This window comes from Vicugna pacos, chromosome 34 (assembly GCF_048564905.1).
Source record: "Vicugna pacos chromosome 34, VicPac4, whole genome shotgun sequence".
In the NCBI taxonomy this organism is placed as follows: domain Eukaryota; kingdom Metazoa; phylum Chordata; class Mammalia; order Artiodactyla; family Camelidae; genus Vicugna; species Vicugna pacos.
In genome coordinates, this window is record NC_133020.1 from 16,433,772 (window position 1) to 16,452,622 (window position 18,851).

The 18,851-nt window shown below is 38.6% G+C and overlaps 2 protein-coding genes across 2 annotated transcripts in view; one reads left to right on the forward strand and one right to left on the reverse strand.

The window, feature by feature from the left end:
* LOC102529833 (pregnancy zone protein-like) overlaps window positions 1-16,430 on the forward strand; it is a 37,672-nt gene extending 21,242 nt beyond the window's left edge. The window contains exons 16-36 of the mRNA XM_015251288.3: window positions 657-818; window positions 2,336-2,435; window positions 4,670-4,808; window positions 5,207-5,435; window positions 5,950-6,076; window positions 6,845-6,966; window positions 7,176-7,227; window positions 8,193-8,276; window positions 8,967-9,143; window positions 9,423-9,510; window positions 10,150-10,306; window positions 10,678-10,752; window positions 11,043-11,220; window positions 11,677-11,900; window positions 12,754-12,972; window positions 13,141-13,271; window positions 13,635-13,725; window positions 14,321-14,389; window positions 14,726-14,828; window positions 15,657-15,698; window positions 16,320-16,430. Of these exons, the coding sequence (XP_015106774.2) occupies window positions 657-818; window positions 2,336-2,435; window positions 4,670-4,808; window positions 5,207-5,435; window positions 5,950-6,076; window positions 6,845-6,966; window positions 7,176-7,227; window positions 8,193-8,276; window positions 8,967-9,143; window positions 9,423-9,510; window positions 10,150-10,306; window positions 10,678-10,752; window positions 11,043-11,220; window positions 11,677-11,900; window positions 12,754-12,972; window positions 13,141-13,271; window positions 13,635-13,725; window positions 14,321-14,389; window positions 14,726-14,828; window positions 15,657-15,698; window positions 16,320-16,336 (2,586 nt within the window). The 3' untranslated portion in view covers window positions 16,337-16,430. The remainder of the gene's footprint in view (window positions 1-656; window positions 819-2,335; window positions 2,436-4,669; window positions 4,809-5,206; window positions 5,436-5,949; window positions 6,077-6,844; window positions 6,967-7,175; window positions 7,228-8,192; window positions 8,277-8,966; window positions 9,144-9,422; window positions 9,511-10,149; window positions 10,307-10,677; window positions 10,753-11,042; window positions 11,221-11,676; window positions 11,901-12,753; window positions 12,973-13,140; window positions 13,272-13,634; window positions 13,726-14,320; window positions 14,390-14,725; window positions 14,829-15,656; window positions 15,699-16,319) is intronic.
* The window catches only part of KLRG1 (killer cell lectin like receptor G1), a 116,372-nt gene that overhangs the window by 2,149 nt on the left and 95,372 nt on the right, over window positions 1-18,851 (reverse strand). The window contains exon 7 of the mRNA XM_072954400.1: window positions 10,076-10,237. The gene's annotated coding sequence lies outside the window, so the exon portion shown is untranslated. The remainder of the gene's footprint in view (window positions 1-10,075; window positions 10,238-18,851) is intronic.

An 18,851-nucleotide genomic window follows, 5' to 3' on the forward strand; every position in this document is an offset into this window, starting at 1 on the left:
TGGAAACCGAAGGCTGGTGTAGTAGCTTAGGTAAGAGAGGGCAGCAGGTCTGCATGGAGGTAGGGCGTGTTTAACGGCCAGAACACTGTGCCTGAGCAGGTGGCCCAACACTAGGCTTGGGGCAAAAAACTGAACTGGAATTGATTTGATTTCTAGGTTACCCCAGCCCACTCTTCTCCCAAGCCAGACTCGGTCCTAACATAGTATACTGAAAACAAAAGCAAACAAACAAACAAAAAACACTTGGTAAGAACTTAATCATATAAAATGGGAAAAGAAAATGGAATAAGTATTTACAGAAGTTGTTTCTGAGTGACGGGAATGTGAGTGGCTTTTATTCTCTCCTTATGCTTCCCTGTACTGTCCACGTTTTTTGCTTTCCTTTAAAAGTAGGCGTTTGGGCTGGGAGACAGGAGACTAGAGTTTTATTCTGACTCATCCAAAATGGGCTCTGAGCCTTTGATCAATTAATTTGATTTCTTTATACATGCATTTCTTTTGTACACAAAAGGCTTAGGATCCACAGCCCTTAATGTCTCCCTATGATTTCTGTGTTTATAACATCGGCATGGGAGTGTTAAGTAAATCCTGGATTGAACATTATTACACTAAAATAAAATAAGATAAGTTTTTCCTTTGTTCTTTCCATTTTGCAGGTCTATGATTTGCTACCAGTAAAGAGCGTCCACAGTGTTCAATATGGAGGTCCTGGGAATGAAGATGGTGAAGCGTGTATCACTGCAGAAGACATAACTTACAATGGACTCATCTACACGCCAAGGCAGATCCCGGATGACGATGTTTACAGCATCTTTGAGGTCTTTCTTCTTAAAAACATAACCAAAATTGATTTCCAAGTCTTTGTTAAGATGGAGAACAAATGGACTTTTAAGCTCTAGAATCTGATCTCCTTTCCACCTGCCAAAAATAAAGCTATGATTCACAGAAAAAAATTGAAACCTCAGAGGCATAGAGAACTTGGTACCTGCACAGAGAGTCAATCGTGAATTTCTCTGGCACTTTAAACCGCAAGGGGTATTACTTTGAGGGCCCACAGTCTTAACCAAGTTGCTCTCAAAGCTAGTTATCACTGTCATTTTCTCCTCTCAGAAAACCTTTCCCATAGTGCCTCTGCAATCCATCCATTTAGTGCAGTAAAATTTCAGGAAGACTGAGAGTAGCTGTGCGTAAAGAAAAGATTGAGAAAATGTGGAGTAGAAATGTTAGCATGCCTTAGGTTAGATAAAATGCGTTAATAAAATGTGTGCCTTTAACTAGACCTAGGGAAAGGGAAGTTTATCCAGGCTGTGAAGTTAAACCTTGTCACTACCTAAAAAGGACTAAAAACTCCCATTATACCTCAAGAAAAATATACATCATTCCTCTGCAGAGGTCTGCAGCTTAGCTGAGAGCAACTTAAACCTCCTTCTCCTGCAGCCTCCAGAATCATAAATCAGTCAACGGTCCACGGAGAAGAGGACTCTTTAAGTTTTTAGCTCACTGCTTAATCTTTAAACATTTCCTTCTGACTTCTTTCTCCCTAGTGCATATCACTGCCACCCTTGACAGCTGTGCCTCAGAGTCCCATAGTTTCCCAAGTTCTCTAAGATAGGACAGCAAGTAGTATTTAACTGTGACAAATATTGAGGAAAGAGGACGTTGGGAACAGGTGGGCTCCAGGAATCAGGCTACATGGACATCTGCATGTGTGTTTTGCATGCAGAGATTCAGGCTACTTACAAGAAATCAAGAAAGAAAAACGGGGAAGACTAAATCATAAAAGGGATGAGTTGAACATAGATACTTAGGCAAAGGCATATTTTCCAATAAAACATAATCAAAGCCAAGTTTACTAAGACTGTGAAGAAGAATCTCCAAGATGCAACCCTATAATCTCAAATGAAGAGAAACAAAAAAAATTATTCTCTGCAATAAAATTATGAGATATATATATAATATATATACTGTACATATATAATATTTGGGGATTTTCTGAGGGGGAAAGGAAGGGAAGAAGAACATTCAAAGCAAAATACTCAAGTTTCTTGGATGCAAAAGACAATTAAAGAGGCATCAACATCCAGTAGACAAAATTCAGAATAGGAATCAGAAGTGGGTCCTAATCCCGACTCTCATTCACTAACTGGATGCACTGGACTTTCTGGGACCCCATTTTCATATTTTAAAATAGCTCTCTTCTCCTTCATGTGGAATTTTCATGACAATCCTATGAGCTATGTGTATAATCATAGTAAAAGTATAATACAAAAGTAAGAAAATATTCCAATCTCCAGACTGGATTGACAATATGCTTTCATCATTCTTTTTCTTCCAGTCCGCAGGATTCAATATTTTTACCAACTCAAAAATCCATAAGGCATGTATTAGTCAGGTTTTTCTGCCATCTCCAGGAATTGCTGTGGCCTACGCAAGTGGTAAGAGTGAGAATTCTCTCTCTGCTAAAATAATGGAAGAAAAATGGTGCTTTGCTGGGTTGGGTTGGGATTAAAAGCTATTTTTCTAAGTATTAAATGTTGTAACTCTGCAGCAACTTCTTGGTAAATTTTCTTCAAATAATATTTTTCCCCAGAGGAAAAATAATAATTTTTAAGCAATTATTGTTTTTTTCTCTCTCTGTCTCTGAAATCAAAATCAAATACTTTTTTGTCATAGCTTTCAATAGACTTGGTGCTTTAAATCCTCCATATCCATTGTGGATTCAATACCTAAATTAGTCAGAATAAGATAACTTACACTGCAGTAACAAACAAACCCCCACATCTCGGAGGCTAAGCAAAACAAAAACTGCCTGTGAGTCCAGTAGCTGTCCAGAACAGCTCTCTACCAACTATTGTCAAGGATATCCATTCGGCTTTCATCCTGTCACTCCATCTCCAATGTACCTTTCAAGATTACTACCCTGGGGAAGAAGAAATAGGTTTGCATGTGACTTTTACGGCCAGAAGTGGAAGTGGCATATATCACCTTGCCCTGCCTGCAAGGGATGCTGAGAAATGTAAAGGATTATATGCATATTATTTGCCCCTGTTGTACTCTTTTATGGAAATCAAAGTGATTTTGATATTTTGAACAAAGTAGAATAATTCAACTTTTGGCAGATATACTGCTAATCTTCTTGTAAGTCTCAAGTGTGCCTAGACAGGAGGAAAAGTTGAATAGATTCTGTTTTTCTCTCTGCTGCTAACAGACGTAGAGAAATGTGTCTAGGAATGCTTGGCTGTCTACTAATCCTATTTTCTAATAAGAAATGTGGCAATCATGATTCCATGTAATAGCATGTTTATTTCTTTTTAAAAAACTAAAAAGCATTGTTATTACTTTATTTTCATATCCCTCTTAATACCAAGCATACATTTTCTTTCCAATCCTAAGAGAAAACATGTCGATGGAATGACCCAGAAAATCTGAAAAGAGACTACCATCATTACATTCTTAATCCAAATATTCTGTAATGATCTGTACAAATTTTGCATTTGGTATTTGTCACCCATCTATTCTTTCGTTTTCATTCTCAGTTACATCACCTTAGTCCTGAGACTCCCATTTCCATTATTTCATAACCCAATTACTGAAAAACCATCCCAATTTAGCTGCCTTGCCTACCCTCTTTCTCCACTTCAATCTAGCCTGTGTCCTGTGAAAGTTGTATCACCCTTACACATTGCTTTTATTATGCCATCTATTTCTCATACATGGTCACTACTTCTGGAATTCAAATAGTCACTATATGTAAGGCTTTAAAAGAGCATGTTTAACTCTATCATTTTATATATATTATACTTACATATTTATACATACTATCTTATCTAGCTTCTGATCTCTGGAGGGTCATTTTTTTTTAATCAGCCTAACTGCTGCCTCCTTAACAGATCTAATTTATTTTTCCTAACCTTCATGGCGTTTTATTATACAGTCACACCTACTACTTACTCAGCTATGTTAAACACACCCTCAACACAGACATTCTTCTCCTGAGGAGCAAGTTTCTCATTATCCCTTTGGAGCATCCGTTCCGACCTCTGTACAATACATGTGCAGCTGTTTTCTTCGAATGCCTTCTTCATTCTCCTCTGTTTCTCTCTTTCCATGGCCATCTTTTATGTTCCACTTTGGTAAAGTCTTTTCTGGTCAATCTAAACTTTATTTTCGGTCCTTTATTGAGTCTCTGCTGTCTATAACACATGCTTTACTATGTATTATTGTTTGCGTCTCTATATCTCATTAACTGCTAAAAAAAAAATTCCTCAAATCCTCTAGCTGTAGCTATGATCCATTCCTCTTGTTTGGTTCTCACTGCACGTGGAGAACACGTGATCATGCCATGGGTGTACAAGCAGTATTTGGTGTTTTAAACTAATCTTTGTCCCTCCCTTCACCAGTGGAATAATCAGTTTAGGGAGACTTACATTTGTTTTCATTTCTAGAGAAAATTATATTACCTCTAGACTATTTGATGAAGCAAGAGGATTAGCCTTCCAACAGGACAAAGAGATAAGTGAACAAAGTAACAAGCTGGCAGGTTAAACTGTTCTAAGAGTAAACATTCCCTGAGAATATGACCTTATTCTACTTGATAAATAAGGAAGCTCTAACAAATAAATGATGGAACTGAGGCTGACACTGGGTTCTGTGTGTTGTGTGTCCACAGCAGGTCCTCTAGGTGCTCCAGGAGCTCACGGAATACCTCATTCAACGGCAGCGAGAGACGGCTCTCCAGCTGCAGAAGTGAAAGAGACAGTCCGGAAGTATTTCCCTGAGACTTGGATCTGGGACTTGGTGAAGCTCAAGTAAGTTGTGTGTTGCCTGGAATCGAGTTCAGAAAAGGATCTGAATCCTCCCCTGTGATTCTAGTGTGGTCACTGGTTCCTTATCCTTTCCGTTCTGCTCCACTCTTTTGTGGTAGATATTTAGATTCATAGTTCATTTATCTCATAGCTAAACAATGCAAGGTTTTGTCTTGTTCTGTTTAGTCTAATTTGGTCCTGAGATAACTGAAATGACAGAAAGTAGAAAGCTACCCTCGACTCTAAAAAGAAAAAAACAACTTTCGGAAGCCTCACTAGGTGCACCAAACCTTAGATGAAGTTTAGCATTTATCACACTCAGTTCCTAAGTGGTCACACCCAGGGATCACCAGTTGTCCATGCTCAAAAAGGGATTCTCACCCTCTTTTTTCCCTCACTAGTGTATCAGGTAGAAGTGAGTTGGCAGTGAAGGTCCCTGACACCATCACAGAGTGGAAAGCCAGTGCCTTCTGCTTGTCTGAAACAGCAGGGCTCGGCCTCTCCCCTGTCACCTCTCTTCAAGTCTTCCAGCCCTTCTTCGTGGAACTCACTCTCCCCTACTCTGTGGTTCGAGGAGAAGCCTTCACGCTCAAAGCCACTGTGTTCAACTACCTGTCCAGTAGCATTCGGGTAAGGACCCTTCTCTGGACATAAGGGAAACTAGAAGGAGGAAACACGATCACCATTCATTACCTGGGTCTCCCAGGTAACCTCCTAGGAAATCAAAATTGAGTATGATGCTGCCTAAGTTTGAAAGGGAATGAGTACTAAGAACTAAGAATGAAGCTATCCAACAGGTCCAAGGTAGTAAGGTTAATATTCATTTGGGATTCTATATTATTTGTAGATTCCTAAATTCAGATATTATTTCCACCTGATTAGTTTTTCACTCTGACTAAAGAAAACATCTCTTCTTTGTGTTGACACAAGCCTAAATCCTGGGTATTTATCCTAATTCCCTTCCGTTTTTCAATGTCCTTATGGCAAACATCTAAACTACAAAATATTTGACAGGATTTACCTTGTTTGAACAATTCCTCAAAGCCTCTCAATGAGTATGCATTCTCCCTTTAAATTGCTTCCCCCTGTAACTGACATTTTGCCTGTGTTCTTTCTTAAACTCATGGGTGGGAATGGGGGACAGGTCAGCGTGCAGCTGGAGGTCTCTTCTGCCTTCGAGGCCATCCCAGCAGAGAAGAATGAAGAATCTCACTGTATCTGTGGAAACAGACAGAAAACTGTATCCTGGGCTGTGACCCCAAAGTTGCTGGGTGAGTGGTAAAGTCGTTCACAAACCCTGCTTCTTATGTTGGAATAGTCTGCTTTCCACTCTGACCCAGATGCATGTTTTTTCTTCTCCTTTATCAATAATCAATTGAAAGAAAACCATTTTATATATAGGAAGCTAAAAAGAAGAAGGTATTCAATATAGAATTGAGGTGGGAAGCCCCTGAAAAAGACAGCAGGACCCCCAGGCAGGGCCACTACCCTTCTGCCAGCACCATTCAGTTCCCTGGCCCAGTGGCATTATTTCACTTTTTAAACTCTGAAACTACTTCTAGGAAAGCGGAACTTACCCCCAAGAGTCTATTGGTTCCCTGAGCTAACTCCTGATTGGTCCATTTGTAGTGCTCCATTTGCATGGAGCTCACTCCTGATTGGTCCATTTCTCTCAGTCCTGATTGGTCCATTTCCCTCACTCCCGATTGGTCCATTTCTACAAAGCTTATTCCTAATTAGTCACCTTTGTTATATCTTATTTGCATATGATGTTACAAAATGTTGCAAAGTCTAGGCTGGTAGCCTATAAAAGCCTGTGTAAACCTACAGACAAGGGTCCAGAGCTTGGAGTGTTAACTCCTCTGGGCCCACCAGCGTAATAAACCTGAGTTCTCCAACTCTCCAAGAGCTGCTTGGTCTCTTGCCCGGATCCAGGTTGCTGCCACAATTGAGCTATAACACTGAGCTTTAACACTGAGCTGTAACACACTTGCTGCAACAGAATCACTGTTTAACTGCTTGAGAATCTTACTCCCCAGGAAAGGTGAATTTCACAGTCACTGCAGAAGCCCTGCAGTCTCAGGAATTGTGTGGCAATGAGGTGCCCCACGTCCCGGCGCTTGGACAGAAGGACACCGTAGTCAAACCCTTATTAGTCGAGGTATGAGGGTCTGCTTTCTCCAAGTCTCAGAGACCTTATTATGTAAACAGCATTATTTAATATGTATGTGACATTTCATTCTGAAGAATATGAATATGTTCACCACTCAAGTTTTCACTGACATTTTTCTCCTCTATTTTAAATTGACTTTTCTTCTATGCATTCAGCATCACTTTACCTTTTTACTTTTTTTTTCTTTCAATACAAAGCCGGAAGGAATAGAAAGGGAGGAAACTTTCAACACACTTCTCTGTGCATCAGGTAAGTGTCAAAAAACAGGCAAAATTCTCATGTTAAACCACTTGCCAAAGTATACAGTTGTGAAATGCCCTTTTGGGCATGTTTCCTCTGGGGGAAAAAAAAGAAACAGAAACAATCTTTTCCTAATGAAGGCATAGAGAAGTTAAGAAACTTAACCAAAAAGCTCTCAGTTAATAATGAGAGGTAAAGCTGATGATTACAGGACAGGATTCTTTCCAAGATACCTGTGTTTCTTGAACTTCTTCCTACACAGTTTTCAAACTATTAAGATATCTGTGTGTCACAATGCTATTGGTTATTCAGGCAATAGTTTATCTGTACTCATGTTTTTATTTAAACAAATCATCTTAAGAAGAACTTCAAGGGGGGAAAGGCTGTGGGAAGGGATAAATTGGGAGCTCAAGATTTGCAGATACTAACTAAAAATAAAAAATAGATAAACAAGTTTATACTATATAGCACAGGGGACCATATTCAGTATCTTGTAGTAACTTATGGTGAAAGAGAATGTGAAAATGAATATATGTATGATCCTATATGACTGAAATATTGTTTGAAAATAAGGACCTCCCCAAACAGAAATATAGTCAGAAAGTATCATTGTGCTTAAAACAGAATCTGGTACATAGCACACACTTAATGCATATTTATGGAATGACTATGACTTTTTGAAACCACTAGCAATAGTAGAAATTAACATGAACAAGTATAAATAAGTATAACACAAGGTATATGCTTATAAGGAAATCTATAGAAATTTACCACAAATATATATGAGTAATATGAACCTCACTGGGAGAGGAGTCGTGGCTTTAGGAGAAACTTGGATTGCAACAAAGAAATTAGACAATGACCAAGAGAAATGAGACGTTAGATCTTGATCACATAGAGGAAAGAATGCATACAAAAATAGGCCATTTCTCTCATTTTTCCCTCCCTTATATCTATTTATCTTCTTTCATTAGAATCTGCAGTGCCTGAAAACTTCTCATTAAAACTTCCTTCAAATGTGGTTGAAGGATCTGCCAGAGTGACATATTCTGTTTTGGGTGAGTCTCCCAGCCCAGAAGCAGCTGCTGTCCAGCCCCATAATTCTAGTGCCCAAGGCCACACCATCCCTTATTAAAGAGTCCCTGAGTCTAGACACTGGCCTGAGAGAAAGAGCACCAAGCTAAGGACTGCATTGTGTTATTGGTCAGAAAAGAGATTGAGTAGATGTGGTGCTACATATTACACCTTGATAACTCTGAAAAGTAAGAAGGGTCATCTGTCTGTACCCTCATCTTCAAGAGAGTGACTAAGTCAGGGTGCTTCCTAATAGATTTGAAAATTGGGGTGTGTGTGTGTGTGTGTGTGTGTGTGTGTACTTTACCAGATTTGTGGCTCATCAGAAAAAAGTATCCAGCCATTCAGGTTTTTCCTGTTTTTTCTATCCTTGAAACATCTACTTTACTGTTTTCCATTTCTCTTTCCTTTTTTCAAAATTCTTTTTCTTTTTAACAGAGGCATTGGGGATTGAACCCAAGACCTCATGCATGCCAAGCATGTGCTCTACCACTAAGCTGTACCCACTTCCCCTCTCTTTCCTTTCTATTTCTTGTTTTTTCTTCACCTCTTCTGCTTTCTTGTCCTCCCTTTTATATATGATTGGACCTCTCACTTAGCCAGCAATCTATCTTCCTGTCCCAACATAAATCAGCACTGAGTTCCTCTGGCTTTTTTCAATCCTTCATCCCCAGGTGACATACTAGGCTCTGCAATGCAAAACCTTCAGAATCTTGTCCAGATGCCCTATGGCTGCGGTGAACAGAATATGGTCCTTTTTGTCCCTAACATCTATGTTCTGAACTATCTGAACGAGACACGACAGCTGACAGAGACGATCAAGTCCAAAGCCATCAGCCATCTCATCAGCGGTGAGAGATTGCCCCAAAAGGAAAACACTGATTGATTCCCTTGCTGTCTCCTCCAGTGAACTCAGATCTTTCGATTAAGACTTAATAATGATTGTTGCTGTGATATCCAACAAGACGTCTCACTGTGTAACCAGAAATGGCAGTGGCGTCATCAAGTCTTGGAGATAGCATAGTAAAATAGTAGTCTCCCTATGATTCTTCAGCAAGCTTTGAAGAAAAGCCTGCCTAATTCTCCACTGTCTCTGCTATTCCATAAATCTATGAAAACTTCCTCTTCAGGTTACCAAAGACAATTGAATTATAAACACAGTGATGGCTCATACAGCACCTTCGGGGATCATGATGGTAGAAGTCAGGGAAACACTTGGTAAGATAATTATTTCCTTCTGTTCTCTGTAGATCTGTGGTATTTCGGAATTCTGGAAATTAGCTCTTCTCTGTCACTTGGAGTTCTTTCATAGAAACTTGTTATTCTTTAAAAACCCGTATGTGTATGTATCATCACTCGTGGGAGATCTCACCATTTTGTCACTGAGAGCTCCCCTGTTCTAATAGCACAGAAGATAGTACAATAAGGATGTCCTCAAACAGAAATAAAGTCAGAAAGGGTCATAATGTGAAATGATAGGGGGAAAAAGCTTCTACACTGTGCAAAAAAGGGAAGGAGAAGAGGAGAGGGACAGGAGGAGACTATGATGTAGTCAAAATCATCAGAAAATGGCAATTTTGATGGTGGGCAGGCTTGGAGTCTCCACCGAATATTTTATGAGAAAAAAGTGAAAAGTATCAGCTGCGGAGAAACCCATGAAGTTGAGATATTTTAAAAAATAGATTCAGAAGTTTGCTGGACCAACAAGAGCATATTCAGTATTCAAGTATCATTTCCCCACGAATCCCCTCCAACAATCTCCCGCATGGAATTGTAAAGATACCTGGAGGCGACTGCACTTGGCACGCTTTGAAAGTGAGATGGTCCTCATGTCTTAGTGTCTTCTTTGCTGGACAGGCTCACTGCATTTGTGCTCAAGTCCTTTGCTCAAGCCCGGTCACACATTTTTGTGGAGCCTTCACATATCACGGATTCCCTCAACTGGCTGTCACAGAAACAAAAGGAAAATGGGTGTTTCCAACGCTCCGGATCACTGTTAAACAATGCTATTAAGGTGACGCCTTCACTTTTGTTCTGAACAAGTGATGTGTAGGAGCAATGATGCTCTGACTGATTCCTCAAGTCCTGGTGACATGGCCTTGAGGAAGGACAGGATACTCTAAAGCTTCTGAAAACTAGTCATAAATGAGTTGTTTTTTATTGAAAGAAAATAGTGTGCCTCCGAAATTTCAATACGTTACTGAGAGTGAGGGGAAATGATTTGGGACAGATTTAAGAGTTTTAGGGTGAAGGAGGAAGGGGGAAAATCAATACTGTTGCACAAGGAAAGATGCTTTTTAATGAAGATGCTCAAGAGGAAAAGAGAGGTAGCTGACGCTAGCTGATGAACAGTGGACTGTGTATCTCTGCGTCTGACCCTTACAGGGCGGCGTAGATGACGAGGTGACACTCTCTGCCTACATCACCATTGCTCTGCTGGAGATGCCACTGCCTGTCACCGTACGTACTAACACTTTTGCTGTCCCTCCTTCACCAACGCAAGGAATGAAACTCGGGGAACTCTGACTCTCTGAGGAAAATGAGTTGTGATTTACACGTTATTTACGTTAGTATATTTCACTGGACCATGAGGGACTCTAGATCCTTTGGGAAGCTGCAAAGGAGATGATTCTCTGGTCAGAACTGTGATGCCGCCTAGGCACATGGGGGCGTTTCACCTGGGGTTAGCCTGGGGACAGTTCATTAGCCTGGTTCTGCAACCTTCAGGTCTCTCTTCATTTTCTTTATAGCATCAGGTTGTCCGCAATGCTCTGTTCTGCCTGGAAGAGGCCTGGAAATCCACCTCAGAGGCCCAAAGAAGTCTTGTCTATACCAAGGCATTATTGGCCTATGCCTTCGCCCTAGCAGGAAACCAGACCAAGCGGCGTGAGCTGCTTGAATCCCTAAACAAAGAGGCTGTAAAAGAAGGTAAGAGCTCCTACAGCAAAACTGACTTCCCAAAATCTCCAGTGACCAAAAGAAGAGAGAGGACCTGATGAATTCACACCTATCACCCATCATGCTTGTATTATATTGTATCCATTATTTTGTGATAAGAAGAAGATGATGAATTATTATTGATATAACCCTAAAATTCTCTAGGTAACATGAATCATTTTATCATTTCACACATTATAGACTCTCAACAGCCCAGCTTCTAATATCACACAGATATGTAATAGACACAAAGGCACAAAACACAGTGTGATTGGCTGAAACCCTAATTTACTTTCTTGGCAAAGTTTTGCCTGATTGGTGATTACTTAATACTTTAATTTCATGTATGTCCATTCACTAGGGGAGCTCTAATTACAATGATCATTCACGAATCAGGTTTTGAAACTGCTTTCTAAGCTTAAGATTGGATCCTTTTTTATTTCAAAGGGGACTCAATCCACTGGCAACGTCCTGGGAAACCTCAAGAAGTTCATGCACTCTATTATCAACCCCGGGCTCCTTCTGTTGAAGTGGAGATGACATCTTACTTGCTTCTTGCCTATCTCACTGCCCAGCCTGCCCCATCTCCAACAGATCTGTCTACGGCTACAAGTATTGTAAAATGGATCACCAAGCAACAAAACCCCAATGGGGGTTTCTCTTCCACTCAGGTCTGTGAAGACACTCTAGGGAGAAAATTAAATATATGAATATGTATGTAGACACAACCATCTTCTAGAAGTTGAATAATTGAAAAGTGCTTCTAATTTATACTTTATTTCTCCACCACCAGAAAGGTTCCAGCCTCATTATTTTCTATATGGATAATTTCTGTGTCCTCTGGACAGTCTCAGATTTTCTCTCCTTAGTGGATCCTCAACTGTAAAATAGGTCAGCCTCACTAAAGCAATCATTACTTTCCTGATAAAGTAAATTTTTCTTCATCTAAAGACTAAAGTTATCTCATATTCTGCCCAAAATATTTCCTCCCCAATAAACATGAATACTGCTATCTAATTAGGCTGATCCCTTCACTTTTTCTGGAATTTGCTGACTGTTTTGCATGTCTTCACATGTAATATTTCCCACCCTGGTGCTCCCTGATGCCTGTCTTCTGTCTCTATAAACTTTTCTCTTTTAAAATTTAGAGATAATCCTGTTTCTCACCTTCTTCAGTCTTCTCTTCCTATGCTAGCTCCAATTTCTTCTCTCTCCTCTGAATTTTTCCAACAAATATTGTTACATAAATTTATAAATTATTGAAATATCCTCTGGTTTAAAATTTTTGAGTCTTATTGCTATACATATATTGTAAACTACTTGAACGGGAAACTTCTTCATTTGCCCCCAGAGTACTTAGAGTAGTTCATGATTAATAACCAGGTCTGGATTGACTGGAAATTCAATTAATGAACTGTGTTTATGACTAAATAACTCTGAGAGAGAGCAGTGTTGACGTGGTTTATATCCAGTTTGACTTTGTTACCTTCCTCTCCTGTAATTTCTGCACACATCTTTTTTCAGGATACGGTGGTAGCGCTCCAAGCCCTCTCCAAATATGGAGCAGCAACTTTCGCTAAAAGGGAGAAAGCGGCTACAGTCACTGTCAAGTCTTCAGACTCCTTCTCTAAAGAATTTCAAGTAGATGAAGCCAATCGCCTACTGCTGCAGGAGATCAGGTTGCCAAAGATTCCAGGGGACTACAGCACAACAGTGTTGGGGTCAGGATGTGTCTACCTGCAGGTGAGACTGCCACGGTTTGGGGGATACTACAAATGGGAGAAAGTCTCAAGAATTAGATTTGAATTTCAAAATAGCAAAAGAAATGTGGGCTAAGGTATAAATCACCTAGAGGAGATAGACTATTTGAGTGCAAAGATAAAGGTTTTTTTTTTTTTCAATTTGTTTTAGACCTCGTTGAGATATAACATCCTGCCCAAGAAAGAAGGAAAAGCTCCCTTTACCCTGCAAGTTGATACTCTCCCCAAGGACTGTGATGGAGTCAAAGCTCACAGAAAAGTCCAGATTCACATCAACATTAGGTAAATCCTAAATCACTACCAGACCTTTTGTAGAATATGGTGAAATTGATTTTCTTGTGCAGGGCAACTCCATGATCCAAGGTCATGCATAGTGAATAAGAAATTCTTGCAATATTTACTAAAAAGAAAAATTTCTTCACTCTTACTGAAAAGCCCTAACATTGAGAATTTGATGTTATCATACCTGCAGAGTATGAGTTTATAATGATGAGCTTTCCAAACAAGTATAGCAGAGGCCAACAGAGAAGCTGAGTAGTAGGTAGGGCTAGGGAACACTAGAAAAGGAAGAAGAGAGAGTTCGGTCTTGAATGAATTCCAAAGGATTTTATTTGACTGCCTTGTCCCTGTGCCTTGGCTTCATAGTTATACTGGGGAACGACCCAGCTCCAACATGGCCATTGTGGACGTGAAGATGGTGTCAGGCTTCATACCAGTGAAGTTATCAGTGAAAAAGGTAAGCCCCACATCCCTTACAAGAGCGAAGTCACGATAAACGCTGGCATTTCTGTTTGTCAGTTTGGTTCTATTGACTCAGATCTCCAAGAGGTTGTTTCCCCAGTGTGTGTTTCCGTCATTTTAATGGTGGGCATCCTAGTTCCGTCATGTGGTCTCAAGTATAAGATATAAATCATAAACACGATTAATAATGTTCCAGCAGGCCCTATGACTTCAAGGGATGTGGAGTGCATTGAATTATCTTCCAACTATATAGAAAAAGAAAAAGGGAGACCATAAGTATGTATATACAAATATTCTCCCTTTTTTATATATAGTTGGACAACAATTCTCTCTCTCTCACCCTCTCTCTCTCTCTCTCTCTCTATATATATATATATACTGAAAATATATATATTATATAGGTAGAGAGAAAGAGAAGGTTTAATAAATACTTTTATTATTTTTTAATTATTATTACTATCATTCTCAAAAACATCAATATCAGTGGTTTTGATGTTTCTGAGAAGCCATTTAGAACATAAATACCAGAAAACTGCTTCAGCCCCAAATTTCCTCATCCCATACCTTTGGCTTGTCTTCTTGGTCAACAGCTCCAAGAAAAGCCTCAGATACAAAGGACTGATGTGAGCACCAACCATGTCCTGATTTACTTTGAAGAGGTAAGATTCTCTGCTAGATCTGGGAGAGCCTCTCGACGCTCCAACAACCAATCCAGATTCCGATTAACGTATTTCATATACACAACGTATGAGGGGAAAAGAAAAGCTACAGAGGAAGTGAAGCCTGGCCAGCTCAGATTACTGCATTTGACTGTCCATAGAATTCCCTCTTTTACTGGCACTGAGTGTGTTATGCAAGACTTAAAATGGCTCATTCTTTCCATAGGTTTCAGTACAGAGGACAGCCTAAGTGCAGGGCCTGATAATACCTTCAGCAAAGAGTAACTAGTAATTAAATGACTCTTTGATTCCAATTCAATTGTCTTGTCTCTCCAGCTAACGAATCAAACCTTGAGTTTCTCCTTCTTAGTGGAACAAGACATCCAAGTAAAGAATTTAAAACCAGCTACTGTGAAGGCCTATGATTATTATGAGACAGGTGAGTGGGACTCAGACATGCTGAGCCTTGAAAAGAAAGAGATGACTAACCTAGCATAGGGTCACCTGAACTGAAAGAAAACTCCATAATCTTTCATTTGATGAAAGAGTGAATTTATGGTTTCACAGGACAATCATATCCCTATATATTAATATGTCATGTGCCCCTAAACAAATCTTAGAGTCACTCTTATAAATTGATCATAAAGCAACAGAGTATCAATTCTTTCTAATTCCTCTGTGAAGTTGTTAGTTCTGGACTGAATTATTCCAGAAAGATAAGAAGAGCAGCAATAACTAAAAAAATAAATAAATAAACACCTCTTGGTACTGATGTGTGACACAAGTCCCCAGATTTAATCTATTTTTAACTTGTGCTTTGATTAGTCTCACAGATTTGGGGCAACTTTGTCACATATCAGAAAATTCTTCCATTTGCTCATAACTTGGAACTAGAAACTTACCAGCATCTTAGCATGCGAGTAGTGTTCAAACTTTACTCTTTCTTAGAAAATAAAATGTTCAGAGAGGAAGGTACAACTCCAATAACAAAAATATAGATGTGAAAAAGGGCTATACCGTGTCCTATGGAAAGACAGTTATCTATTTGTGAAATCTACCTCTCAGCTGTGTTTTCAAGCCCAATTTTCTCTCCCCCACCATCCTGCAACCAATCCCAAATGGTTTAGTACAGAAGTCAGTCTTTTTTATTGACTCCATAACTGTGCTTTATGCTTTCTTTGGTAGCTCACCCAGTTTATGTACAATTCACTACTCATGTGCCTATTACTGAATGGCTTCACTCTGTCTCATCATTTTTGTGTTTCAGAGGAATTCACCATTGAAGAGTACAGTGTCCCCTGCAGTTCTGGTAAAGTATAAACAGCAAAATCAAATGCCAACATGAAGAAAATAAATAAACATTTGTTGTTGGCATAAAGCTGCTTCTTGAGCATCCCTTACCATACTATAAAACTCCCGGGTAAATTATATTGAACAACCTCAAATGTTTTATACAATTTCTCAGTAGAAAAAAACACAAGTATAATTACTTGGTGTCTAGGGTGACCTGTTTGAAGATGAATCCAGGAATTTGCCACATATAAAAGCTAAAGCACCTAATATTCAGTGTACAAGTCTATACTCACTGGTGATATATCTACCACTCATGACCTTTCTAGGATGTGTCTAAACTTATACTAGTTAAGATCAGGAAACTTTTCATTGTAAATTATCTATATAACATGGCATAAGAGACATGATCTACAAGATCTTCCTTTAGGCTGTTGACAGGGTTCACCTTCAACAATACAGCACTTGCTGTGAGACCTTGTGCTCTCCACTGTAAAGCATGAAAAAATTGGAATAACCTTGTCATTAAAAAAATTAAAATTTATTTAGTTCAAATATTTATAATTAAAATATGAAAAAATATTCCTTTATTAGATCACAAAATTTCCCTACTGTTTCTACCTTTTCTTCTACTGTTTAGAACATGAAAATGCTTGAAAATGGAAACTCATGGACCTCATCAGATGAACTTCTCCAGAAACAAAGAACAGACTTATCAAGAGAGAAGACAGTGGGGGAAAGAAGGGACAAGAATTGGAAGTACGTGAAATTTGTATGTCGAATAAATTTATGACATTTACAACTCTCTCTTTTCTTTTGTTCTTTGTCAGTGTTATAACTCTCTTCTGAAATATCTGTTTTCCACAGTGTTTCTAAAAACACTGAAAAAGTATACAAAGAGGTACCTTCAAAAAAACTATAGATGAATCAAAATGAAATTCCAAAAACGTAGTAACCACAGGAAGATAGGGAAAAGAAAACAGTATTTCCAAATACTGGAAACAGCCTAAATGTCCATCAATAGATGAAAGATTAAATCTAACTGTGGTACATCCATACCATGGAATACTACTCAGTAATAAAGAAGGACTAACTACTGATACAAGCAACAACTTGGATGGATCTCAAAAATGAGTGAAAAGAAAGACAGTTTCAGAAGGTCATACTATATGATTCCTTGTATAGTCAACATGGAATGGAATGATGGAATCATAGAATTGGAAAATAAATGAGTGGTTTCCAGGGGTAATGGATGCTAGGGCAAGGGGGGAGGGGTGGCTTACAAAGGGATAGCATTAGAGACATCTTTGTGGTTATGAAATCCTCCATGCGTGGAAGCAAAAGTCCTGGTTCACATTTTTACAGTTAATTCCATCTCAAATTATTTTGTTGTCGGTTGGGTGGTGACTGAGAGAGCATCTAAACTGACTTTTTTCCCTCATATCACTTTATAACAGTCCCATTATCACTTATTGACCAATTCTATCAATTCTGTATTTCCCTGCTAATAAAAACTGTCTCCTTTATCACAAATTAAATTACCATACATTTTAGGGCTTGCTTCTGAGTGATTTATTCTATTTCGTTGATTAGCTAGTCTATTCCTTCACATGCACTAAAATTTTTGAATTATTGTGGCTTAATAAAATATTTTTATAACTACTCTGGCCAGACTGTCCTCATTCCTCTGTTGTCACCTTTTCTTTGCAATACTAAGCTTATTATTTATTCCAGGTAGAACTTTGAAATAATTTTTTACAGGGAATTATCCCCATAGTCATATGGGGTATTGTTTGGAATTTCACTGAATATGAATTAATTTATAATGATGATGAATGTCAACTTTTTACAATTTTTAGCCTTCCCTATTCAGACACATTTTATCTTCACTTATTCATTTCACATGATGTGAATTCTAATTCTGACTTAATTTCTGAATTTGGGCTGAATAACAAAATGAAAAGTAAAGATTAATTTCATGGACACATATAGTAAGATATGTTGAAAGAATTATACAATGTATAACAGAAACAAAAGATATGGGCAAAAATAAAATTACATGATGATGAAAGACTAGAACAATATGTCTCATTTGTTGATAGAAACCACTGAAAATTTTTAAGAAAGAATATTATTTCAGAGTTGCATAATAGATAGTCTGTCTTCTAAGCAATGATGGGAAGAAGAAAGCAAGTTTTTCTGATTTTTCTGATTTCTGATACACAGCCCACTGGTGCAAAGTTGGGCTCTCCTCTTTACGTTGCCTATGGTTTAGGATATGTATCCCTCTTTCAACTTAAAAAACTCACACTTTAAAAAATTACTTACTTTCCCCTCATTTATTGATTTAGACCTCTTCGAAAGCCAAACCTGTATCTTAATCATGACTGCAGTCTGTTCACCCAACACTGTGCTGGGAATGTAGGGGACACTCAATAAAAAAACAGTGTGACTGAAGGGACCAGTGCTGAGTGAGCATATTTGCATAGGTAGGTAGGGCACTTGGGTTGCTTCCATATGGTGGCTATTGTAAATAATGTGATGAACACTGGGATGCAGACTCTTTTCAAATGGGTGCTTTTGTTTACTTCGGATAAATCCACAGAAGTAGAATTGCTGGATCGCATACTAGTTCTATTTTTTATATTTTTTTTGAGGAACCCCCAAACTATTCTCCATAATGGCTGTAACAACACCCACCCACAGTGTCCTGGGGTTGCATTCTCTCCACAGTCCCACCAACATTTACTACTTGTTGTCTTTTTGAAGCTAGCCATTCTGACAGGTATGAGGTGATATCTCAATGTGGTTTTGATCTGCATTTCTCTGATGATTAGTGAAGTCTTTTCATGTGTCTGTTGGCCATTTGTATGTCTGCTTTGGAGAAATGTCTATTCAGGACCTCTGCCCATTTTTCAGTCATCTTGTTTTTTGGTACTGAGTTGTAACTTTAAAAATATAAAGTCACTTTCTTTCAATAGCAATAATGTGAGAAATATCCTCATGTTTTTCACTCAATATTCCTAGGCACTTCTGTTACAAAATTTAGGAATCAGAATTAATATTATGTTAAAATAAAGAATACCCAAAGCACTAAAGACAAAAGAGTCTCTAAGAATTCAAGTTACTGTTCAACAAAATTTTTCCTGAGAAAAAAATCTCTCCCAAAATG